The sequence below is a fragment of the Homalodisca vitripennis genome, chromosome 2 (genome assembly GCF_021130785.1).
Source record: "Homalodisca vitripennis isolate AUS2020 chromosome 2, UT_GWSS_2.1, whole genome shotgun sequence".
NCBI classification, from domain to species: Eukaryota; Metazoa; Arthropoda; class Insecta; order Hemiptera; family Cicadellidae; genus Homalodisca; species Homalodisca vitripennis.
In genome coordinates this window covers 189,775,532-189,802,484 of record NC_060208.1, presented here as the reverse complement: position 1 = coordinate 189,802,484, position 26,953 = coordinate 189,775,532, and the positions used below count along the sequence as shown (strand labels likewise).

The window sequence follows — 26,953 nt, the reverse complement described above, 5'->3', positions numbered from 1 at the left end:
ATCTATTTAAATATGTGGTCAGTAATGACGTCGATGTCACTTTTTCGTCCATATTCACGTTCAGTCACGCATGGTGCCAATTTCCACAAAATTCCCCACTTTATTAGTTTACACGGGCCGGTCTGTAAAAACGAACCTCTAACCGCATCAGCTGTGGCCGGCCTTCCGCCCAAACCTGGTTATCCTGTGGCAGATTTGTTTTGAAAATTCGACCACAAGGCCCCAGCCGGGCGGGATTCGGGTTGACTAAACTGTCGACTAATATGATCACCCCCCGTCCTCCCCCTCACTGAAGGGGGGGGACAAAGGCTGAGGGCGCTGTCACGAGGGTGAAGCTGTGTTATTAAAGTGCTCTTCATCTCTCACAACAAATCTCCCCCCTCCCCCACTCACTCTCTCACCTTGTTATCTGCCTTATCTCAGTCACGAATATTAAACATAACACTCGCCGCTTTGCCGTGTCGCCGTCACCTTTAATTAATGATAGCGGCGATGAAAGGACTGTGAGACCCTAAATTCGCCGATGACACCGGTGTGATAAGGTCGGATTTAATAACCCCAACCTTTTAGAAGTCCTGTTTTAGAAGACTGGTCGGAATCAAAATGAGATATGAGAGAATCAGCTTTTTCGGAAACAATGCGAGAACACTTCCCTTTGACGCGATTCGGTGTTTCTCGAGGTACGGTTGCTCAACTCGTATCCGGATGATCCGATAAGGCAAATCGAGTTGAGCGTCGGAGCCGCGGCGCTTCGTCCCACCAATATGTCCTGTTACCATCCTTTGTCGATCGATGCGGTACGGCAAAACTTGTTTGTTAGTTTATATACTGCCAATCCTGCGTTATGTGTGTTTCACAGCGACTGAGACTTCTTTCCTTAAATACTCGTAGCTTCTTTGAACATCCCAAGGACAAAAGTGGATTCTATGTCCGCTTTGGTGGTAATTACAATTAATTTGCGTGTTTAGTGATAACCGAATAAAACACCAGCGCCAAGTAATAGGAGTAATATCGATTGTTTTAGATTTAACATAGAAAGAATCAATCAAAAAAGCAAAAATAATAATAATAGTAATTTGACTTGACTTTTGATTTGACACATAAGTTAATTGGTTTTTAATCAGTCGTTAATAAATAAAAAAATTGTGTTTGCTTATCTGTTACTTTTCCAACACCCTTTTTTATTTCAGTAAGTATGAAAATGATTCAACTGAATTTTGTAAATATGGTACTTTTCTTGTGCGCATTTGAGAAAATACAGTTGGAAACATAATATGAATAATGTTTGTTATGATGCGTAAAAGATTTACAATTTACTGTACAAACGGAAAACGTTTTTACTAACATCAGTTAATATGGTGTATAGGATGAAAGTAGAAGGAGTTATAGTGGAATTTGGGGGCATTTTTGACGTTTCTCCACGCATAGAGTAAGTGCCGTCCCATTATTGTTCCTAAATTAGTCGTCTTTAAATCTTAATTTCATGAACCTGACGGGTTAAAACTGAAATCCGAATAAAATCGCATAAACTATGTTTCAAAATTTTATTCAATGTTTTAAGTTCCAAAATTCTCATTAGTCAGATACTACAGCTCCTTATACAGTATTTTAGGACTCGTGTATGCTTGATGAACTATTACTTTTTTTCAACTCCAGATATATAATTCTCGATTTTAAAGTGTATCAACATCCTAAGATATTCTTCATCCGAAAGCTTCGCATTCATGAATACATTAGGCGCGTACTGTATCTACGACCGTGACGCAAATATATTCTGTTTCATACAATGTGTAAGCATTTATTATTTCTTATAATTATAATTGTATGATTAGTTTTCTACTGATTTCTCTTTTAACTTTGATTTCAAATAAGTTCAACCACGAAGCGAGACATATTGTTGTTAAGAAGTAAAAAAACTAACATAGAACTTTTATAAGAATTGGTAAATATTAGGAGTTATCTGCGGCAAAATTTAAAAGTGTAGCCTTCTTAGGGAAACCATTATGATGTAATATGGTAGAACCCTATAATATGTTTAAAACAGAAGAAATATACATCATGTTCACATTATTTAAGTCCATGGCTAAGATATTCAAAAATTAAATTAAATGCTGACTGGTTCTGATTTCAGGATTTGCGCGTGTAGCAGCATGCATATCTGGATCTAATCGATCACATTTCCAATGCTTTAGTTGAGTTTGTCTGCTCCGATCAAGAAAATTGTACATATTTAAGGTCTTAAAACCCTATTTCGGTCAAAAAGTGTCAACTTCCGCCTGTTTAAATTTACCTATGATCTATGGTATTACTGTTGTGATAGTGGATTTGTCTTGTACCGACCAAGAAAATATACACCAACAAAAATCAACTACGATAAAATATTTTAAACATTAGGCCCTTGAAATGTAATTCCAGTCTAATATATTTCCAGTTTCATAAGTTGAAATTCTATTTCTGTCCCTACAATGAAAATGAAAATATAAAGAAAATACACATAAGTAGGACTAAGAAGCCCTACATGTACGGCCTTTTATGTACGGCTATAAATTGTCTATTCCTACTACTCCGACATTTTAAATTCACTTCCGGTCTAATCTATTTACGGTGCCAATTTTGAGTCTGACTTAGCCTGTCTGCAGTTAAGGTAAACAAAGCACAAAACAGTTTGTCACTCAATAACAGTCTTGAGATGCGGCACAATTAATTCACAATGGCATGAAAGAACGTCACGAGACGAAGAGACAAAGATAAAAGGAAGAACCCTTAATTCATTTCTCCGATAATTAACGTTGGATTAATAGCAAAAAGAGTGTCAGGAGGTGACAATGAATTTCAACTACCCACCTATACGAGAGAATCCAGAGGAGCACGATGCTAGCAAAGAGATAGTCTGACTCAGGCTTACAGTTAATTTAGAGGCCATTATTGTAAAAAGAAACCAATAGGTTACTAGCTTATAATATATATTGATAACGTGATAGTGACATGATCAATAGGTGAAACCCATGAATAAAAAGTGTAAACCTAATACATAACATATGAATGTACGAGCATAGGTCGTTTTGTTGTGAATTATGTAAATCTTCCCCGCTATGATTTTTATAAATAGTGCATTAAGCTTATATTTATTATGAATTTCTGCATCAAAGATTTAGTTTTCAATGATTACCAAATCGTTCTGTAAATTTTCCTCGCAGAATATAATTTATTACAGCAGTTTATGCATAAATAAAATAACATAGTGCCACTAAAATTTACAAATTTAGGAACAAAACTCAAAAACTCAATATAGGCAAACTGCGACCCTACCTGTTTCTGAAACCTTTAATTCAACTTTATACGTCAACTTTTGTATATCCAGTGGTAGTTAATTGAGGTAGTAAAAAGTTTTAATTGTAGCATATGTGTCCATTAACGTCACAAAAAATACTGAAGGGAAACTGTCTAAACCATATGCAGTATTTTAAATAAATAAATGTGTATAGAATGAGCAAGATGTCTTGATTATAACTAAAGCCAAAGTGAAACCTTTTACTGCCGTGGAAAATGTAACAATTATATAGCAAAAGGCATACCGGATAAATCTAAAATGTTTACATTTGTCCATAATACTACATTCAAACATACAATCTTTCCATTCATGGATACCACTAATTCGCCAGATCTCTCCACCGCCAACGTCAATGTCAGCCTTCCAGACTGGAAATCTTCCAACTATAATCCAGAAACTTGTCAATACTATAAAATGCCAATCGCTAAAAAGCTTTTAAGACGAGTTTCTAACGCCTTGGGTGTTTATTATCGTTATTTAGTCGTGAGTTGAAGGTATTATAAAATAAATGTGGACACCACTAGGTGATTTATTCATATTTTATTCAGGGCTGTGGATTTTTCATACGTTCAAGGGTGCCCTGCTCAGTACTCTTTATTTATAAAAACCTTATTTACGCACAGAAAATTTAATATTTCTCGGAACTTGCTGTGTAAGCAATAGTGCATTGTGCGTCGAACATTGCCATAAACCGAAGTCTGTACACGTTGTCTAGGAAACGGCTTCAAGCTGATTGGCTGCGGCAAGCCGAGTCCCCAACACCGCTTTGGCTTTCCTGATATATGGTTTGTTCTACTTTTAATTCAACTATAGCAATTTAAGACTCCTTAATGTCTGGGGAACCGATACATTTATTCCTGGGCAATTCTCCCAAGGGTTAAGACACGCTAAGTAGTTTTCAGTGAAGGGTTAATCCAAATACAAACGGACACAAGAAGCTGAAGACGTCTAGATACTAAAGCGCAATTCAAAAGAATTACTTCAGGACCTATGATGTTGCCAGAGTTCCAAAACTCAAAGTCTGTAAATTTACTTTGGTATTGGATCCTTGCTTAGGTTGATGCAAAGTACTTTGAGTGCGTTTCGGAAACACCTTTGAACAGAGTTGATAGCCCAGCGGTCTGTATTAGAATAGCGTAGTTTCGGATACTGTCTGTGATCGCTGTACTCAGAGCCACAGCTGGGGGGGCCTAGGTCGTGTGCCCCGGGCGGCAAAATTATAGAAGGTCCAGTCGTTGCACTGCAACTGGTGTTTACGCATAATTTAGTTAATCTACGCGCGAATTGCTTTACTATCGGGTCAAAAATAAAGATAAACGTGTTTGAAAGTTAAACACAAAATAACTAGCAGAACTACAATTGCGGGAATTAATTTAAATTTAGATTGTTTATTTCTGCATTTATACACATAAAACAAATTATTTACAAATAATAAATTCCAGTTGTGTCAGTGACGTTTTTAGGTGGTTATCAACCAAATTAAAACTTTAAAATTTCATAACTCGGAAAATTGAGATCTCCCCATGAAGATCAAATTTTCATACAAGATAGGTACAAATGTACTGTTTTAGTACGTAATTTCATACTTAAATGAATATGTTCTTTATTAAAATACCATATCAACTTTTACTCTTGACCGAGCAGTTCAAGAGAGTCTACTTTGATCACGTTAAATGGAGTTCTTAAAGTTATTATCCCGGGCTTGTAATTTTGTAAATCGCTATTTCAAGCGTTTAATTTTTAACACAGAGTTCAAGGTTTTGTTTATTTCCCGCAGCGGGCGCCTACTCATTTTGAAGGTACAAATCGCCAGACTAACATAGCAACACCGCCTAGGGCAATAATAATAATGGAACGAATATCACTTTCAACAAACAAACATTCAAATTCATTTTCTTCACAAAACACTGAAAAACCTCTCATTACAGTCCTAATAGGATGTTTACGCTTTCTTAAGGCCGGTATCGACAGTAATGAATGCCTCGTGGCGAATGCTCGGCTTTGCCTCGGACTGTGGATACCGGGGTTGCTCGCTATGAGGCGTTCGCGTCACATAATGTGAGGTGAGCCGTGTGCTTGTCGGTTTTAGAGCAATGCTCAAAGGTGCCTCGCTCCGAGCTGTGCGTCAAGTGGATACCTGCGATGTCTGCCTCGCACCGTACAAGACACAATTCTGCACTGCAAACCAACAAACCTCCCCAACGAAACTGTCATCATGGATAATCATGAAATTATCAGACAAACGTTTACTGTGGGACTCGAAACACCCTGAATATTATAATAACAACAAGCGAGACTTTCTACACTAAGAATGCGGGTGGTTCGCGTGCTCGCAGTGAGCATTCGTTGTTACAAACTAGCTGCTAGCTGAAGAGCTCACCCTGAGGCAGATGGCACGAGGCATTGGCAACGAGCAGCCTCGCACTGTCGATACCGGCCTTTACGCAGTGACAGGATATTCGGGATGTGTAAGAGGAGGCCAACTCTGTGCCAGCCTTTGCAGCCAAAGCGGTCAGAGCTAGCACGCTTTTATGTCTAGTCTAACTTTGAACAGACTGAACTATTCGTGGAGAGTTGATAGCCCAGCGGTCTGTGTTAGAGATAGCGCAATTTCGGATATCGTCTGTGATCGTTGTACTTTTTATGAGTACCATCGACCTTGTACTAAATCCACTTTTCTCTGATAGTGAATACAATTAAAATATTTTAACAAAATAACATTTATTAAAATATTTGTATATTTGTTGAAAATTTCTAATATCTCTGTCTCGTGAATATAATACTGCAATACGATCTGTATCTTCATAAACAAATAATATAATATAACATCATAATCATAATATTTTATAAATGCGAAAGTACCTTTATTTGTTTGTTTGTTTGTTTTCCCACGTAAACTAGTCAACCGATTGTGCCGAAATTTTACATGGACATTCATATGATTCATGGGATGAATATAGTCCTATTCATATTTCGAGAATCATAATATGAATAGGCTACGCACCATTGGCCTCTAAAGTAGTGAAAAAAACCCATCTTGGTCTTTAAAGTTGTGTAATATTAATTGAATGAGCCTGTCAAATGTAATCAACTGTCCTGTGTAAACATTGCTTATTAATTTTTATTTGTTTACACGTATAGTGAGTAAACTGTCTAAATAGTATATTTTTAAGAAAAATATAGGAATTTGAATTTTAGATTTCAGCGATTAGGTAAGTACTAATCTACCTTAGAAAATGTCCTTCACATAAAAAGGTCAGAATTTGACTCCGAACACTCCTTTTGAATAAGCCGACAAGAACTATTTTAGATGAAATTTCGCAGGATAATTTGAACAAATGTACCAATTCCAGCTCTAAATTTACTAAAATATCAAAAAACGTTTATAATAAATTTAAAGGCTGATATAAAATCCCATCTTACTTCTCTTTTGACAGAAAACTTCTCTGATATACATTTTCTTAATCGCGAAACAAAACAAAATCAACTATTCAATAGAACACACTAAGAACGAAGTTCATTACAATGGCCATTATAAAATTGTTTACATAATATTTCTTGATCGTGTCAACAAGGCAAACTCAACATTGGCGTCGGAAATATAATGCACTTGAACCAGCAGCAGTGGTCATAAACGTGTAGTGCCTACTAACTTGCGTGCAACGTAACGGGTAACTGGTAAAAGTGCAGATATAATATACAATGTAGTCTAACTTTACTATACATTTATGGACTCTTTGTTTGAAGGTTATTTTTGACGATGGAAGGATTGTGAAGGAAAAAGGATTTTTTCCGGACATTTGCCATCGTTCAGTGAAACAAGAAATCAGTAACACTACGTTTCGAGATCTGCAATCTGATCTCTTCTTCAGGTAAAGAACTAACTGATACATAATTACAAACTAGGTTAAAATAAACAAATCTTACCAAAGCGTTGTGGCACGCTTAAGTCAGGAATCACAACCTAAATGTTGTTTGTCAAATTCACTTTACCTGAAGAAGAGATCAGATTGCAGATCTCGAAACGTAGTGTTACTCATTTCTTGTTTCACTGAACGATGGCAAACGTCCGGAAAAATCCTGTTTCCTTCATTTAAGGACTATTACGAAACCTACCTAAGTTGTCTTTTGACAAAAGTAGACTTCTAAGGACTGTGTATGTATGTATATTTTCTTGTTCAGGAGAGAGGCAAAATCAGCCGCTTTGTAGTAAAAAATACTAAGACTGGAGTAGATTAAAATGACATACACTTTTTAACATATTTTCTTGATTGCGTCAAAACTGGATATACATATAATCCTGGTAATTATGGGTATGTTTGTTAAATCTGTGTCAGATATTGAAATAGAGAAAGTCTTAATAATAACTTATTTGATGGTCAGTAGGGACACTACTGTTTTCCACGCTGAGTTTTATATTCAAATTTTCTGTGAAGGTTTTTTCTTCATATAGAGATTAAATTGTGTTATGAATGCGAGATTAATTAATAAATATTCCAAAATTATTTGAAGATATAAAAATAACAGAGCAATCGGACATGTGCTCAAGCACCACATACTTAACGATACATGTACCGGTACTTTAAGCTACTTTTGGAATGTTTGAAATTTGTATTGAGGCTAGACCACAAATATTGTTAACCAACTTTATTTTATCACTTTATAAAGCACATACACACTTCCCCTTCAGCCATGTAATTTACACCCATTCTCCTGTCAGGAAACTGTTGAGGTGTCCAATGTCCCATTGTGTTTATTAGGTTATAATATGCAATTAATTGGTAGTTTGAGAACATTGGTAAGCTAAGCCATAAAAGACACTTATTTTTGGGGACAGGTTACAAAATAATTCAAACTATTGCAAAATTATCTGGATATATGAGTATTTAAAGTTATAAATACAAATGTATTCAAATTTCCCAACTATCTTAAAAATACTTGACTTAAAAGTGAAAATCTTTTGAATGCAGCAGTTAACTGGACGAATAAGAAGAAGTTTAGAAGATAAAACATACATTCGAATTGAGTTCCACGTTTATTCAGTTCGTTTACTACATCTTCAACGTGAACACTTCTACGTACCACTTACCTAGCCTACCAGATTGCTCGGTTGAGAGTGCATGATAAAGTGCTTGGAGGTAAAATTGACTGTGTGTAAATGACTCTAATCTTGATTTTTCCATAATATAAGAGAGATATTGGTTCAGTTTATACTATTACAGTATGTATTTACTGGCCAATAGTTTATAATCCCACCCAGCCACCAGGGTAACTGACGCTAGGAACAAGTAATTACTTCAAATTACACTACATAAGGTAACTTTTATTATTGTACAATACATTACACTAAACAAATATGTACGACATAAATACAATACAAGATATACATTATGCCAAGTTATATACAGTATTTATTTCACAGAAAATGTACATAGGGGCACTTTGAACATATGATAAGGCTAAAAACAATGAGAACTAAGTTAGGTATGAACAAGGCGCTTTTGTTTTTTGCACGCGGCGTACTGGGCAGTAAGAAACGTAAACACAATCGGTTTACGTCATGCTACAAGAATGAAACAGTTTTGTGTGTGGTTATTATTTTAAAGAGGACAGCACAGAAATCCTACACTTAAGACGTTGGAAACTTTTTTACATATGATTTATTTGTTGGAAACATGCCATGGTTCTTAAGAAAAAAGATTATTTAATTTGTAATTTTAAAAATGTAAATGAGTTTCAATAATTAAATATTAATGATTTATTAATTAATTATTGTAAGAATCAAAAATGAAATATTGCTATAATACAAATGTCCGATAGCTTGTTTCGAACAAACAATGCATTATTTAACTATTTAAATATAAATTATAAATAACTATCTAAAAAGGTGATGTTTAGAAAATATTATCTTGACTAATACTAATGAACTTTGGTAAGAAAACATTTAAAGATTATTTACAGTTCTCGTCTGACCCATAAATGTGTTTCTTCATTATTTTTAATAATCTTATTGGACTATATAAACGGATTAGTCCTGATTTCTAATAAATTGGTTTTAAATGAAGTTTTCATGGAAATCCTTGAAAATTAACTACGGTATGTAGCAATACTAGAATAATTTTAGGAATTTAACACGAAATATTATTAAATTCAAACTTATAAAGTATACTTTGTTGCCAAAATTTCTGTTTTTTATAATTTTGTTTGTGAATTCTACCACCGAAGTCACAGCACCCATTGCTACTTGTAACCTTACTATAGAGAACGTGCTACACTACCTTTTTAAATTTTTAAATTGCTAAAATACATTATTTATGCCAATTTTAATTTTTGTTAAATACTTCTGTCAATTTTACTTGGGAGACAACTTATATAAACTGATTTTTCATAGTCAATAGTTTAAACTAAACTTTCATTAAATTAAATCACTGCAACATTAAATGAAATTTATTACAAAATTATTAATTACAATAGTTTTTTGGTTTCATAGGCAATAGAGGAGGGATGAGAGAAAAGGAAGTACATAATAATTTTGATAAGAATATGTAAGAAAGTTGAACACTATGTCACAAGGAACATCAAAAGGAAAGTGACTTCAACAAGTGACAATAACTGTGTTACGGCGACACTCTTTTCTTTTTTAAACATGTAGCAAAAACATACAATAAATTATTACAATTCGAGGCACTCGAAATTAAATGGATAGGTTAGCTAAAATACTGTACTGGATTGTTCTTACGATCCAGTAGTAATTAGTAGGCAAACATCAAATTATAGGTGGATGTTTAAGTACAAGAAAGGTTGACACTCTTTACACTAAACTAGTCATAATCTGTATTAGATACTGACGACTAATATAAAAAATAAAACACTGTCCTTTCCAATACAGATAACAACACGATGGTTTAACTTTTCAAATTGGGAACAAATCATTACGGTCCTCCTCCAACTGTTAGAAATAAACAGTTTTGTAGTTTATTTTTCACCACCACTCAAGTTTTCAAAATCCAAAGAGTTTACACATAAAAAATACTTCACAATCCATCTCGTCTGGCGCACTGAAATGCTGGGTGTGATCACTGTAAAGCAGTCTCCTATGTCAGAACAACCCCGCTCTTCTGCACCACGTGGTATAGGCGCGACTGTCTCTGACTCTTGTCAGTCTACTGACGGTACCGGCTGTTCTCTCCCACTATGTCGATGATCTCATCCTCGGAGTCCGAACCGTCGTCGCCAGAGTACATCAGCTTGCCAGGGCCCTGCGAGAAGTCGACTGGGTGTTCTGTAATACACAACACATCTGTCAGGAGGTACATTGATTACAAATGATTTACTTTAATATTGACCAAATGGTTTCTGGGATTTCGTTTCACTAATTGTCCAGGGTATCCTCTGTACAAGAAGACTGAACTACACCGAGAAGCGGACTAGACAAATGATCAACGGCTGAAAATGGAACGTAATCCAAATTTAGACCTAGCCTGGAATAATGTGAAGAACTATCCCTAAAGACTAGATGAGGATTTTAGTAGGTAACCGGTGGGTTTCAGCCCACCGCTTATATAGAGGCCCACATATTTCGACCTTTGCTAAAAACATTTTGCCTGTTGGAAATATTTAAAGTCAAATACAAAAACCAGTGCAGTTATAAAAGCTTTACACGATACCAAATATTTTGCAACTTTTATGGCAACTCCGATGGTACTTTTCACAACGACATCCTTCAACGCATAAGCGAGCATGACCACTATAAAGGTTCGCTTGCACAAGCCGGGAGCAACAAACAGCTGATGCCTTTCAACTGTGACAGCAAATTACACGATTGTCTTTCTGAGTTTTCCTCTTGTTTGTCGCAACATATGTGCAAAGTTTCGTATCTTTTGATTTAGTATTAGTCTATGAATAATACTTTTTTAATAAAAATACAAAATGGCGGCTAGCGTCTAAACGACACATTTTTCAACCTATGCTTATAGAACTTATTTTGGAATCATGAGTACTATTATCCACAGAAGTTTGGGATACCCTTTTGTGAACAACCCTGTATGTATGTATATACGACATTGATTATGTTGGATTTACAACAAACCCATTCCATATAAGAATGAATAATCATCGTTGCTCTTCTAAATAACAGTATAAAAATTTGGTTTTCCAACACGCATTAATTAGGCCAAACAATTGAACAATGTTATTCACTATTCACTGAAAGGTATTTGCAAAGTACCCAAAGATGGAACAACATTTACTTAGAAAAATTTAGAACAGGCACATCAGTTAATATTAAAATTAAATACAGCCTTTGGTTTGAATAAAAGATGAATTGATAATTTGTATTCATTACGTATATTTTTTAATTTTTTTTCTAAAATCTATTCATTTACTTTATAAATCTTTCTCTGTTCACGATAGGTATTTATCTTAGCTACGAATAACATGTTAATAAGTTCCGTTTGTTTATGTAAATTTATATTTATTTATGTTAATTTTATTTGTTTGCTCTACTATTTTATTATTATTTATAAATCTTTTTTGAAAACTGAAATGCCAAAATATTTTAAAGGACATTTATACTAGGAAGTCTACTTTATGTTTATAAATAAGCATTTATGTAACTATACAACCCAAGTGGATAAATATATGGACACCTTTCTCGTATTTCGTAAGGTTTACTCAATAATTAAAATTATCGTCCCTTTTTAGATGTTTCATACAAAAATACCGAAACCACCTTTATTTTAAAATGTGAAATTATACTATTCATCGCATATTCTACCTTTCTTATCCCATCCACGGAAACGTAAAGAAAACGGTCGTCCTTTACAAGTAGCATCATGAAGTTAATTCCGAGGAAATCTCTCTAAATTAGGCGCTCAGTGGTCTGGCAGCAAGTTAACTTGGAGCTTCTACCAGTCAAGTTGACAAGTTAAGTTGGTCCAAGACAAAGCCCGCGGCCCGGGAAGACACAATTAGTGACAAACTTGTGAAACTCCAGTCAAAGGCCGGCCAATTCAGTTACAGCGCCGTCTTTCCCCTCTTTCTGGCCCGCCGCCACTTACGGTGTATCGGAGCTCAAGAGTGTCTTCTTTCGTCCACGGCCATTAGTTTATTTCAGCGCCGTCTTAAGTAATTTCAGTTCAAAGTCGAGCAGTTAATTGCGAGCGCTAATTATGTTATATTAAAAACGTTTAATTGAGAAAGTAACTTCATTAAGTGCCCCGATTGGAGTGTTTTAGTTATTAGACGACGCCGAGATCATTAGACGCTCCAACGTCTGGATGATTGCTCTTCTACTTTACTGAATTATTTTGAAAGTTACTTATAACGTTTAGCCATTACAATAATAATACGTACTAAATATGATGGTCATCAATTATACATTATGACTATCTATTTATAGTTTTATTTTAAATCGTTACATGGAGGTGTTTCTCTAAGGTGAAGCCATTCTATCGTAGTTTGAGTGGACAGATAGGCTAATTTCTTCAAATGCGAATATTTAAGCTTAGTTTCTCGTTATTGAAAAAAATATACAAAGATTGATAGTAGATAAACCAACCTTTCTTTCAGAGAATTCCTGAATTAATTTTATACAATTTAATCTAAATCGTAGGAGTTCAGTGCCACAGCATTAATTGACTACGTATATACCAAATAATGCATTCGTTATGAGAGTTTTTATTTTTTCACAAAACCTTGTATTTGAAATAAAAAATGTAAAATAGCTTCAAATTATACATTTACACCAATCGGCTTATCTACAAAGAACTGTATGCCAAAAATACGGACTAAACGTTTTGGCCGTTGGTGGTCTACACAAACAGACACAGAAATATATCTCAAACAACCTAGTTAAAAACTACTTATGTTGGACAGTTGATTATTTTTGCTATTTTTACTAGGAAATAAACAATAAAACATATGTAATCTTTTTTGATGTGAGAGTATCCGGGAGAACGAAATTGTACATATGCATTTTACTCGTATATTGTACCGATCGTAAAGACGTATATACATTCAAAAATGCTGGGAACTACTTGTAGTCCGTGTTGTAGGGACCTACTTTAGATTTCTTAATAAGGTGTTGGTGATGAGACATTTTGTTTAAACTAGTATTCATTGTCCTATGAAGGATAAAAATGACAATATTTAACTACACTACACAGCAGATCTTACAAATGTATTTCAGCGTATTTTCACAGGTTCCAATTCACAATAATTCTAAGAGCTTTGACATTCTAGAGCGTCATTAACTTATGTTCTATAGGAACTAAAGAATACCCATAATAGTCGCCAAAATACGTTTCATTTTTACATTTAATTTAAGTAATCTAATCAAGATCATCAAACTAACATATGATAAAATACCACACAGAATGACCCATCCCAGTATAGTAAATGCTGCTGCAAAATGCAGATATCATTTCCGGTCAGATTTAGTGACAATCGTAGTTCACGCGGGAGAAGGTCGTTGAAGGTCGAAAATATCAGCTGAGAGTTTTTACGCGGGAAACTATGCGCCGTAGTACGATATACGGAACAGCTTTGTTTCCTGCTATGAATATTCATATAACAATTTTAGGATTTGGAACTAAGAACAAATGAATAAATAATTATACAAAACAATGTTTGTAGAAATTATTATAACTAACAAGTTTGAAATGTTACTTTATTTATGCGCGAATTGGAGAGTTGCGTTCTGGAACGTCAGTATCATTTAGTGTCAAATACACGTATTCGTTACATTAAATAAATAAATTAAATTAATTAAATTTTACTTTATCGAAAACGGTTCACACCTTTCAGTTGTATGCAAGTGTTATTGGCCAAAAATAACAATATCAATAATTTTAATTAATGGAGAGAATTTTAATTTTAATCCATTGTCTATAATTATGGAGAGTTTTAAAGTTGACTACTACATTTGAACCCAAGAAAATTCCGTTTCGAATATCCAAAAAGATAATGTTTATACATGCATATGATACCTTTTAGTGAAGTATGTAAACATAATGAAGGAAGTAACAAGATACATTGAGATGTTAAAGTAAAAATACATCAATCTACTATGATGCTAACGCCGTAAAAACAAAACAGATTGACTTGTACAGACTAGAAACAGTACTAGAGCAAAGTATTGACTTACCCGAACCTGTGGAGCTGGAAATAGCAGCCGTCGATTTACTGGAGTGGTTTTTATCTTCTGCCAATTTCCTCAGCTGCTTTTTGTGTTTCATTCTTCTGTTCTGAAACCATGTTTTCACCTGAAAAATTTGGGATTTCCATTAATACAGTCAATTGTAACATGTTTATCAAATATTGTTTTATTATTGTATAAAAGCTCCCTTTCCATTTCATGGACAGCAAATCGTTTTTCTAAATTGGTAATTAAGGTTTTAAACTTTAAATTTTATTTACTCAATTCAGAAAGACTGTATTTAATTCTTATTTAAAATTTGAAGTATTTGTAATTAAAAAATTACAAAGACAAACAATGGTTTTCATTATAATTATTGCAAGTCAACAATTTGTATTCAGTTAGGCAAAGTTCAGCCTTGCCACTAATATAAGAGTCTGGAACCAGAATGATTGATTCTCTTGTTCGTCGAATCATTCACTCATACACCACACGCGCTATATCGTGTCCTATTCTCCTCAATTTAGCAACTATTTCAGACCAATCTCTACGGGTTTCTTAATCTAAATCACTCTGTAAAATGTCCCACTTTTAACTTCAACGGACCTGGGTCTCAGAGAGCTGCAGTGCCGTGGCTAACTCCACCCTCTCCGGCGTGGACAAATACCGCTGGGCCTCGAACCTCTTCTCCAGCCCGGTCAGCTGGTGGTCGGAGAACACGGTGCGGGCCTTGCGACGTCGACAGTGCTTACTGCCGTAGTCCGTGGCGCTACCAGTGAACAGCGAGCCGAATGGCAGACCTGCCAGACATACCAGAACTTGGGTCTTTGTCCAATGTTGTCAAAAAACATGGTGAACACAAATAAATGGTATATTTCAGGTTATACGGAAGTGGTATAAAACTGACTTTTAAACAGTGGATGAACCAACAACACAATAATAAACACAGAATGGTGTCATTGTTTATCCCTTTCAGCAAATATGGTATTTAAATAAGTCTCTTCCAGGTTATTTTAATCTTTTGGTTCATTTTGTAACAATTGGCCCCTTCCTAACTCGAAATAAAGTTACAGATACATGCTTTATTAGAAGTGTCGTTACAGAATAATGTATTAAAAATGTGGTAATTTGGGTAAGATGGGAACGATTTTGAACCATTAATCAAAAACTAAAAAATATTCCTTTGTTTGAAGTTTGTTTTTGACGATGGAAGTATTGTGAACGAAATAGGATTTTTCTAGATATTTGCCATCGTTGTGTTACTAATTTTTTTGTATCACTGAACGATGGCAAATTTCTTAGAAATAGTCTACTTGTTTGCTCTTTATCTCGATATTGTGAGTAAAAAATACTAGTAAAAATAGAAAACTTGAACGGACGAGTTACTTCTAAGAACTATTCTGTGATTGTATCTGTATTGATAGTCCAATATATCATGTATTGTGTGCTGTTCCTAAATGGTACTATATATCATGTATTTAAAAAAATATTTTTCTTTTTTATAATTATTATGATAGAACATATTATTTTATATAGTTTATGAGAAACACTGAGAATATTAATTGATGGAATGTAATTACTGACCTGGAGATGTGAGGAAGAAAGGCTCCGACTTGTGAAGGTAGGAGCCAGGGTAGGTGAGGTAGGCGGCTGCCATTGCGGGCGGCAGGAGCGGGTAGCACTCAGCAGCGCGGGATAGAGCGCGGGACACTGGCGACGGCATCTGCACACCATACACAAAGTTTTACTATTTTGTAAAAATGTGAAAACTTTTGTTGAACGTAATAAAGTACGAACAAATAATTATTTTTTAGCTTATTATAATTATTAGTTTTCAATGTCAAAGTATAAATTAGTGCGATGATCCAAAACTCATTTTGGTTTTCATTTCTTGGAAAATCAAAGAAATCTTGAATGAAACACAATGCAAAAGGTAAATATTTGTGTGTGTTTGTAAACATGTGCATTGATGACCGCACAAAATATCCTTACCAAATTCGGTATCGAGATACAGCGTGGACTCTCATTTCTTTTTTACTTTACAGTTTTGTTAAGTCTTTGCCCACAACTAAAGGTTTTATTGGTTAAATAAATCAAAATATTATAATATTAAACTGTGAAGATTTGTATTACATTTTCTAAATTTAAAGCATATTATATTTCATAAAATGGGACAAACTATACGTGTTACTAATGAATTATATATTTGGAAGATTGAAACTTTAATCTGACCCAAATGCAAATAATTCCTTAACTGGATTCAATAGGGACGAATATATTTTTATAAAGTTCAACTCGTAAATGGAAATAAATAAAAACGTTAATGGACAGTCCATATTTTGGCATATTTTCAATGAATGTTGCATGAATAATTTCATTATAATTCGGCCTGCAAACATGTTTAGTCTAGAAACATTGATTTTATATACAATCGTATATAACTAAAACTAAAAAGCAAGGCACGTTTACAATAAGTACTCAAAGTATTTACTCATTAAGTGTGTTTTTAACTATTCCCCAATCACTGGGGATTAATAAGTAAAAGCCCAACGTTGTGTCAGGCACAGGCGGACTTAATGAAAACCTCGAAAACAGAGTACGGAAAGAGTTAAAAAAACATTCAAGATCACATGCTGCAAAGCTTCAGTGGAAGATGTCCGACGGCGGATGGAGAAATGTAGTTGAATAATTTATAGATAAAAAGCTGTATGAAATCAGTTTTCTTTTTATCCCAGTCACAATTTTTACCATAAAAATAAATTTTTAATGAAAAGTATAAGATGGGTATTGATTGAGCACACTCTGTATATCCACTTGTAGTTCTGGATGAGATACGTTCTTCGATTTTTTGCATTAAACACTATTTTTTTTGCTAATTTACTTTACGTAATTTAGCAAACAAAACAAATGTATAGTAAAAACGCCAATCCTTAAACGAGGTGTTAAATTCTTGTTCATGTGTAATGTGTAGATTTTATGTATGCTAATGACAACACTTTATAGTGCAAGTAAATATACAGCAAACAACAGGTAATATTCTGATAAGAAGATTGCATACCTATACATTTATTATCCTAAAACAAAAACTATTGAATTCTTTGACACATAAAGCGGTTATTTCGTATTTTATTATTTGAAGTGTGCAATAAAGAATAAAATGCATTACTATCAACATATTTCTTTCCTATTGAACTCATTTGTAATTCGTATAACTGTAGCCTGTTGTTTTCTAAAGATGTATCAATAAAAATGATATGCTATGTCTATTGTATTCACTGCTCCTTGGAATTGAGATGTATTTTTATTTTTATTATTTGGTTGACAGATATATAACTTTACCAAGAAATGTTAAAAATATTGTTTTTGATTAAACATAAAACACATGATTCAAACCACTCTTGATGTTATTTAGAGTTTACATTCGACATATCTCGATTTGTTATGTTCGCATTCGTTCACAATTTTCATCGAGATAAGAGAGAGTACCCCTTTGCAATTTAAGGGTATCAGCAGATGATGAATGACCGTAGCAAAAAACAGTGTAGTGCAAAATGTAGTTGTATTTAGTTCCAGTTTATTTATTTACTCTATAATTGTATATTAATTCAAATGAACAAAATTGCGTAAAAATGAGTAAAAATACATTATAGAACATGTTACATTGTAATTAAAATTGTATTATTTTCAAAACTAGTCTAAATTTTTAAAATGCTGGTAATAATTTTAATCTGACGACATATTCATAACTATAAGCTAAGTATATACCACCAATATAACCTGGACTAGAAGTTTATTGGGTTTGAATCTGCGTTTACGTAGTTCAGAATTCCTTTGGAGCCATAGTCCATAACCCAGTGGCGAGTTTTTTTAAACTATTTTCACTACATTGGTAACAAATCGTCAATTTTGTCCAGTAAAAAAGCTAACCTAATTCACCTATTACTTTTTCATCTTTCTTATCCATAGATAATTATTACGGGATAGTTGAAACCGGGTAATGCAGACTCGAAATAATATTAGTCACAATGAAAGAGTTTAATAATTAAATAACTATAGTTAACAACTTCTATCTTTGTCTGTAAAGTGAGTTTTGGAGAAATTAGCAGTTAAGAGGCACATATATACCAAACAGACGTTTTTCTTACGTATAAATTATATTGTATGGAATTCAATAAATATAAATGCTATGATTATTTGTAACACACTTAGGTGTTTTTATTTAAAGTAGTTTTAATTTCTTTCTTAAAGCAGAGGTCTGATAAAATCATTTTTAATAATTTTAAATTTTATTACAAAATCGGTTATGAATTAAATAATTCGTCAGTAATTGTAAGACATTGGGGAGCTTGGAGAGAATTTCCACACTCGTAAACAGACTTGCAAGTTGTACTGAACTGTAAAATAGAAGGAGCTGTACAACAATTACAAACACAATTTCAAGTTTTTATAACTATTCGAGCTATAAAGACCTTAAGATTAATAAACAATGATTTTTCCCTCTTAAGAAGACTATTATGTTTGTTTATTTAAAATTAAAATTAAACCGAAACCCAGAAATTTGTAAAGAGATGCCCAAATTTATCTTTTCTTAATCATATGAAACTGATTATTGAACTTTTATAAAATGATTCATAATGGAACTTTATATTTGATGACATTTGGTATAAAAATGTGACCTTTAGACCTCCCACACACTTTTTTGTTTGAAATTTTGAAACCAAGGGCAGTTTTGAAATAGGTTGTTGAGATTAAAATTTGTACTATTTTGCTTAGTTAGGATTTTATTTACTACAATCCGATGATTGCAGAGAACTTATTTCTGTATGAAAATTCGCTAATTAAGAGTTTTTAGACAAAGCCCTGTATATTGAAAAACTAAAGTTTATATCATTACATAATTTAGTGAAGTAATGAATATACTCCAAAACATTGTGTTCTCTATCTAGAAAAGTATGATTACTTTAAAGAATCTTGAAGCATTTGGGAAAATGTAAGGCTATTAGTTACTAAAACAACTATTGATGTTTGAACATAAATTGTTAAACAAGACTATTTAAAAAGTACATTATAGCCTACAACAATTATTTTTAAATGGTGCCGTGTATAAGTCTGGATATTTCACTAGTCATTCGATCATTATTACTCCTTCATCACAAATCTCTTATCTGTGTTTTTAAATAGTTAAATTTGTTTTCTTTATATCTGGCGGCAGCTACATATCGTATATATTATACGTCATGACAACTAACTAAAAGTTTAAGTGATACATTTAAGTCGGTAAAGGTTTCAACATTTTAATGCAGTTATGGTGAAGTAATTAAAATCCATTAAATCCATCCAAAATATAATTTTTACCTCATAAGCTCAACAGGACCTTGAACCTTGAGCACAAAGTTAAGAGCTGGTTGTAGGGAACAACCCTGAGGGTTATCAAATTTAACCGAGATCAATGTAAAATCTATAAGAACAATATTAAACTTCGAGGACATTTACGTCCTTATTGTTGTGTAAAATTGTGGGGAAAGTCTCATTAAAAAAAACTCACCTGTAGTCAAATGAATTTTACTTTTTCTTGTAAAGTGTATATTTTTTAAGTGTTTAACAGAAAAATTAGAACAAATTTTAAATATTGTTTCCAAATAATTAATAAAAATGTCCTAAAACCTTAAATGTTTTATATGCAGTAAGGTATATCGTTAACAAGAGTTGTCTCACGTTACTCTTCGGCCCCAAAAATGAATAAATAGTAAGGCATTTACGTGATAAAATCAGTGTATGTATAATTACGTGACTTACCGTTACCGTATGGTTTTACACAACATTGATGCATCACACGGTGGTAAGTTTTCAGCGCTAGATTGTGAATAATCACAAGAATATTACAAATGGTTTCTGTTTATGGTTTATACAACATTGTAGTTGCTTGACAGATTCTACAGAAAACCAAGTTATAGGTGTGCATATTTACACACATATACAATGTTTTGTTTTGCGAATTCAGTGTGTACTATAGGATAACTAATATTGTTGATCCATTTTCGCTGTCTTTTAAATTCAGTAACTAGCCTAATGTCACTTGTACCGAATTTGAACGTCATCACAACTTTGAACATTAGCGTCAGTTAATCCGATCAAGTAAAAACGTAATATTTTGAGCAAATCTCATTATATTTTAATTACCTTATTATCATTAATTTTGAATGAAAATTTTGCAACGTTTAATAACCCAACGGATTTAGTAAAATCGTTCATACAGTTCAACATTTAAGATATGAACACCCTACTATCTTAAAAAAAAGCAAAACGGAGAATAATTATAGGCAACCAAACAAATAAAGATATGTATTAAATGTAAACGCTCTACTTCAAATAGTTGACGAATGGAAAACGCGGTCTAAGATAAATAATTGGGTAGTCTATCAGAAATGAAGGCGTTCTTGGACCTTATTTTGTGTAGTTGTTTTCAGCTCAAAGTCGATTTCTAAAAAAATATCGTCCGTTGTAAAAATCCCTTTTTAAATCATTGTTTAATCTTTACAATAAGATAACTTGGTGTAAGAGCTCTGTTTTGAAGAATCATTACGGTGAGTGAGTAACTCTATAAACACAGAGGTATTAGTTTCACAAATGTGGAAACAGAACAGTTCATAGTTATAGATAATAATATAGATAACAGTTATACGTAGATAATATAGATATTATCTATATTTACCGAGTAATTTTTAAAATCTAGATTCCAGTCTGTCTGTTTATATTCAGGTGTAGCTATGAGGATATGAGTTCTGTATAATACAGTAGCATTTGAGCAATGATACCGTTTCTAGTTCGTTTGTGATCATTGTGTTCTGTAAGATTTCTGAAAATCTAGGCTACATGTAGAATTAGACGCCCACTGCGGTTAACCTATTGCGGTTCCAACAGTGGTATTGGGAGAAATATTCAAGTTGGAGTCGGTTTGTTCCTACACATCGCTCAAATTGTGATAATCATTATAAAAAGTCAAGTTTTCATTCAACCTGTAAATCTCTCCACTGCAATAGGGCCGCAGTTATCTTGTGGGTTTAAATATTGATATTACCGATCACCATTACATTCATCATTGTAAGCAAACGTTTAAATTTCAAAATATATATATATATATATATATATATATATATATATATATATATGTATATTTCAAGCCTATGTATCCCATATTTTTGAGTTGCGTTTAGTCTTTTGAGTTCACGTCAATGATATCGCGGTTTTTAACGACTTTTTACGAGTAACTATGGACACATAAAAACTCTAGTTGAGCATTACTATGCCGAGTTTAATGTTTTCACAATAGTTCTGAACATGATACAATTTAATTTAAATTATCGCACGTTTCTCGGTTAACTTTCGAAAATCTCCAAACCGTTCCTTTAGCGATCACCTAATAGGTAACAGAACATGTGTACAAACTCAATGTAAATATGTTCTGTAGTTAAAAAGATTTCGTGATGAGTCAGTCAGTGGCTTTATTTGTGTACATTCAAAACATTCAAAAATATGAATTGTTGTCAACATATTTCATGACAATGTATGAGAGTGTCGATGGCCGAGAGGTCTAAGTCGTTGGACTGTGGGTCTGAGTTAGAGATAGCGCAGGTTCAAATCCTGTCTGTGACCGTTGCACTTTTTATCAGTACAATCAACCTCGTACTGTATCGACTCTCCCCCTTATTCTGTTTGATAAGATCCTCGCACAGGCAAGTGGTCCATGAGGACGGACAGAATAAGGCTTAAAAGGGGATCGGTCTCTCCTTTTTTAAAAAGAAGAAAAGAAAAGAGATAAACAAACCCACGATGATAATTATGCAGAAAGTCAAACACTATGGGTTTTAATCGACGCAAAATCAATCTAGTTTTTCACTAATTAATTCTGTAAAATAAATGCTTTATGATCTCGTAAACATGTAATGTACTTCATGTTTATTGATAACAGTTTATTCTTCATTTCCAGAATATATGAAAATCCTAGCAGTGTTTTCAAAATTTATCACAAAAAATTTAAATCATAAGATAATGACAATTAAATTTAAATATTAGAGTTTGTTGAATTTTAGCATATTTAGGATGAGTCTCATGTTGATTAATGAAAGGAGACGTCGGAAATTATCTCCACATTAAGGAAGCCGTGGATTCAAACCCTTAAGAAATCTTTGTTTCGTGTGTTTAACTATTACAGTTTCGCTGTAAGTAGCATACTCTTTTAAATCAACACAACTTATTTCTATAAATAAAAGGTAAGTGTGTTTAGGTGAAAACTATATTTAAAAATTAATGTTTTGAAGGCCACGTACAAATTTTATTTAATTATTATAAAATATAGTTTTTTTTTAATTTTTTATTGCAACCTTGTATTGTGTTCTAGAATATTAAATTTTATTTAAACAGTTGTTAAAGCAATACACTGTTAACTTAGACATGATGTACATTGTACTCCACTAGCTACCGAAACTAATTGCAATTGTTCGTTCACAAATGCAACAATAATTTTATTAACCTTCGGTAATATTATATTAATATTATTCAATATTAATATTAATATAATATTATTTAATGTTATTCGTTAATATTATTTAGAAAAGGAATTTCTTCTTATAATTATAAACTTATAAAAGTATAAGGCAACCTTAAAACTAGATATACTTGTATACTGTTAACAAATAAATTAAATAGACTTATCCAGAAACGTTTTTTCTTAGTTTTGTTGTTACAGTTTAGAAAAATATTAAATGCTTACAATATTAATTTAAAACAAGTTAATAAAATATCGTTTGCAAGCATTTAAAAATATACGGCTTTTAGGCATGTTCGTCTTATAGGGAAGCTTGTGTCTGTAAATTAAAGCGTAGAAGTATCGAGGCGTAGGTAGGCAATATAGATACACCCACGTGTTTAGGTTATTGTCTGTTTCCCATAGAATTAGTAAACCAATAAAATTAATAAAGTTAAATAAACTACTCAGACTAATAAAACTTCATCTAATTGTCAATTAAATATTACCGGCCCCCCCTTTTTTTTAAATATAATTAAATCTATATACGGTACATACAATCCCTTCAAGTCTTGCACCTTGTGTATATGAAGATGAAACAATCATAAAATGTTCTGTAAAATATTCTTCTAGTTTGTATTATTTTGTATACTTTGCGTAATAAAATAACTTTACACTTAGATTTATGAGATAACACGAACTGATGAGTAAGGTTCATTGTATATTTGAACGTTTAAATATAAAATGATAAACAGACATTAAAACACTTGTTATGAAACAACGATCGTAAATATTTTATTCCTTATAATAATTTTCACTATCTCGATTAGATCCTTGTTCGTACAGCTAATCGGTACACTACCTACTCTCTAAAACAGTTTTAATAATGGTGAATTATACCACAGCCAATAATACATTATGATTTACATTTTCTTATACCGACATAATTAGAAGTTTCATACTGAAAACGTTTATGAGTACAGTCTTTTCTGTAAAGATGTCAAAAATTCAGTACATTCGGTAAAATGAAAGAATCGACCTGTAGATCCCATTTAAGCTAACGAAACACAGATGTTCGCATAATATTAATGATGTGAATAAATATATATGTAACGGCTACTGAATATAAAGGCCATTTGTTTTTAAAACTCGTACATTTTTAGCAACAATAGTTTGAAAAATAGCCTAAAATTAAAAACATACAAATGGTTTGAGAAGATGTTGAACTTTTAAATTCGTTATTATATTTTAACAGTTTCTTGTAACAATCAGCATCATTCGGATGGAAAACTTCACAAGTTCTTACGATAACATTTAGACAGTTCTAATAACTGCCATTCTTTTTAAAATCGAAAGAACTACACATTTACCACACATGACATTACGACAGCATAAATTACAAAATTACCTGATTGGGGTGTCCGCTTGGATGCCCGGTCTTAGGTCTAAAAAGAATGTCCTCTATGAGAAAGGAGGTCCTCTGACTAGTAGAAGACCGCTGGGGATCCTTGTCCAGAGGATGCTGAAGGATATCCATGATTAGGTTATCATTCCAGGATCATAACAATTATAATCACAACACCCTGTAGTAGTCCTCAGGCCGGAAAGTACAATTCACAGCATCAAAAAACTTTGTAACGTGAATTAAATTTATTTGGAAAAAGAGAAAGGAAGTCCTTTTGGGGATTTAAAAATAGTTGGTAGCACACAAAGTAGTACACCGATGCTACGGACGACTTATAGTAAACTGGCGGGTAATTGCAACTCACGGACCGCTAATGATCTCCTGACAGCCATGTTAAAGGATCATCCACCGCGAGCACTCTGATTGGTCGAGAACGCAGGGGGTGCCGAGGCTCGCTTCTCATTGGGCCGTACTAACCCCCGTGTCGCTAGGCGACCGGGAGACGCAGGGGGAGGGTAACTGGCAAATCGCACATTCCGCCGTTACTCCTGTTCCTTCCAAACTGGCAAAGCCCTAATCTGCTCCTGATATGGGTAATAAGACGATATAGACGAGGGGAGTGGGAGAGGTTCCACTCCGCTCCGCCTGGTCGCTCTTACCAGCAATAACCCGTATTCTCTCGCTATTGTTGACTCGATATTGCACTGTATTAGTCGTATTGTGCCAGATAAACTCAATTACTCAACTAAAGCGCTTTGACGTTCCTAATAAGTCGATGATCAATCTGATATTGCAGTTTTGTTCCAATTTCTGTTGCCGATCTTAATATTAAATGTTACCATCTTTTGTACGTGCGTAATGGAATTATTAACAAGTAGAGAATTGTACTGCGTGTCCTAAATGGCTTGTAATGATTCGTTTAGTACTAATCAACGTTTGATATTTTTAAAGTTAAAATACAACTGTAAAACAGTTGAAATACTATGTAAAACACATTTAAACCACTGTACTGTTGCTTTTGGGGAAAATTGGGTGAATTTAGACAGCACGTGATTTGTTCAATTAAAAAGGCAGGTATATTTATTGTACGTTGCCATACTAACGGGATGAATCGTACATAAGACTCGACGTAGAGACATTTTATTTTATTAACTAATCGATTACTTTTAACTAATTGGTATTAATAACACTGATTTTAATAGCAAAATCTATAGAACCGTTAAAAGGGTTTTAATGAAACTTTTCCAGAGAGATCGTTAAGAAAAGAATCTAAGTGCTGAAATATAACAAAATAAATCTACGAAAATGTATTAACTTTATCATCAATCAAACTTTTTCTGATCTTCTATAAGTGAAGGCTTGAAATTTTTAACTTCGGTACCATTTGTATTCACATTGAAATTAGATAAAAAATCATAGCTCAACAACTATAATCCACGACAAATCACGAACTATACCAATCAGGAGATTTTCTTAAAGTTTAGAAGTTCATATAGGGAACCATCTCATTTCATTCATAAATGCTTCGATAAAACCTATCCAGAGAAATTCGTTTTTCAGTTCTGTAAATACACTAAAACCCCCGACACTTTTCTTAAGAAATGACGGACGATTGTATAAGGATATACGTATGCCACAACATTAATTTTAAACCATACTTTTCCCCATCTATTCATATTATTTATCTGGATTGTCCCCTAACCCCAGAGCTCCGTTTCACTGCTTTTATGTCAAAAATAGCATATATTAAGAATTGTTGAAGGAAATTCTATGGAATGTTATACAACAATTTATTTCACTTAAATGTGCTAAAATCGGTTTTTACTTTCTGCCTTGAGAGCTTTACCCAAGTAGTCTTTATATTTAAAGTTTTCAAACACATTTAATGTTAAAGTGTTTGTGTCTGTGTTTCTTAAGTACAGTACGATTTATACTCACAAGTTGTCCTTAACAATTTTGTGGGTAATACCATAAAAGAATCTCCGCCGATAGAACCTACGACTCCTCGCTATGATGTAGTGAAACGTACGCTGCAATTTAAAAATTTCCTTCATGTTTGTCTATTACGAACTGAACTATGGATTTTAAAAATGTCACGACGCTTAATTTCTACATAGAGAGTTTTGATGGTAAAGCATGCCTCGTCATGGGATGCGACTGAGCGTAGCGAAGCCAAACTGTACACAGGATATTTCGAAAGCGAATTGAGTTATAGACTAAATCTATTTCTTTAAACTTGTTGGCGTTTGTTATCTGCACGCTCATGTGGAAGGGTTACAAGCTTCCATACTTGTTACAAAACACAGGAGATGCTGATCATCCACCATTATGCTGACCAAACGAATATCACGTCACTTTAAGGATCTTTCCAGGAAAGGATGGCATATGACAAACATATTGTGAGGCTATGAATATTTTTGTAATCAAACCGTAATGGCAAACAATTTCAAATTCCTCACAAAATAAGCCTCTGAAATTTAAGGACATATTCTCGGCCACAAAAGGTGCTTTATAAATAATTTCTCTGTTGAAGGCAATTTGTTATACCTTTAATAT

General features: G+C 33.3%; 1 protein-coding gene across 1 annotated transcript; it reads right to left on the bottom strand.

Annotated features, from left to right (window-relative positions):
• Positions 1-8,633: 8,633 nt before the first annotated feature.
• On the bottom strand, positions 8,634-24,747 carry LOC124353381 (brain-specific homeobox protein homolog). The gene is made up of 5 exons (XM_046803225.1): positions 24,401-24,747; positions 16,053-16,191; positions 15,075-15,268; positions 14,478-14,595; positions 8,634-10,613 (listed from the first exon to the last, which is right to left on the bottom strand). Exons 1-5 carry the CDS (start codon positions 24,527-24,529, stop codon positions 10,495-10,497), a joined length of 699 nt encoding a protein of 232 aa, XP_046659181.1. The 5' UTR covers positions 24,530-24,747; the 3' UTR covers positions 8,634-10,494.
• Between the last annotated feature and the right edge of the window lie 2,206 nt (positions 24,748-26,953).

Coding starts and splice junctions, on each gene's coding strand:
- LOC124353381 (XM_046803225.1), bottom strand. CDS start 24,529: ATGGATATCCTTCAGCATCCTCTGGACAAGGATCCCCAGCGGTCTTCT. Junction 14,596..15,074: donor TGCAGCTCTCTGAGACCCAG/GTCCGTTGAAGT, acceptor CAAATTTTTCAG/GTGAAAACATGGTTTCAGAA. Junction 10,614..14,477: donor TTCCAGCTCCACAGGTTCGG/GTAAGTCAATAC, acceptor TGTGTATTACAG/AACACCCAGTCGACTTCTCG.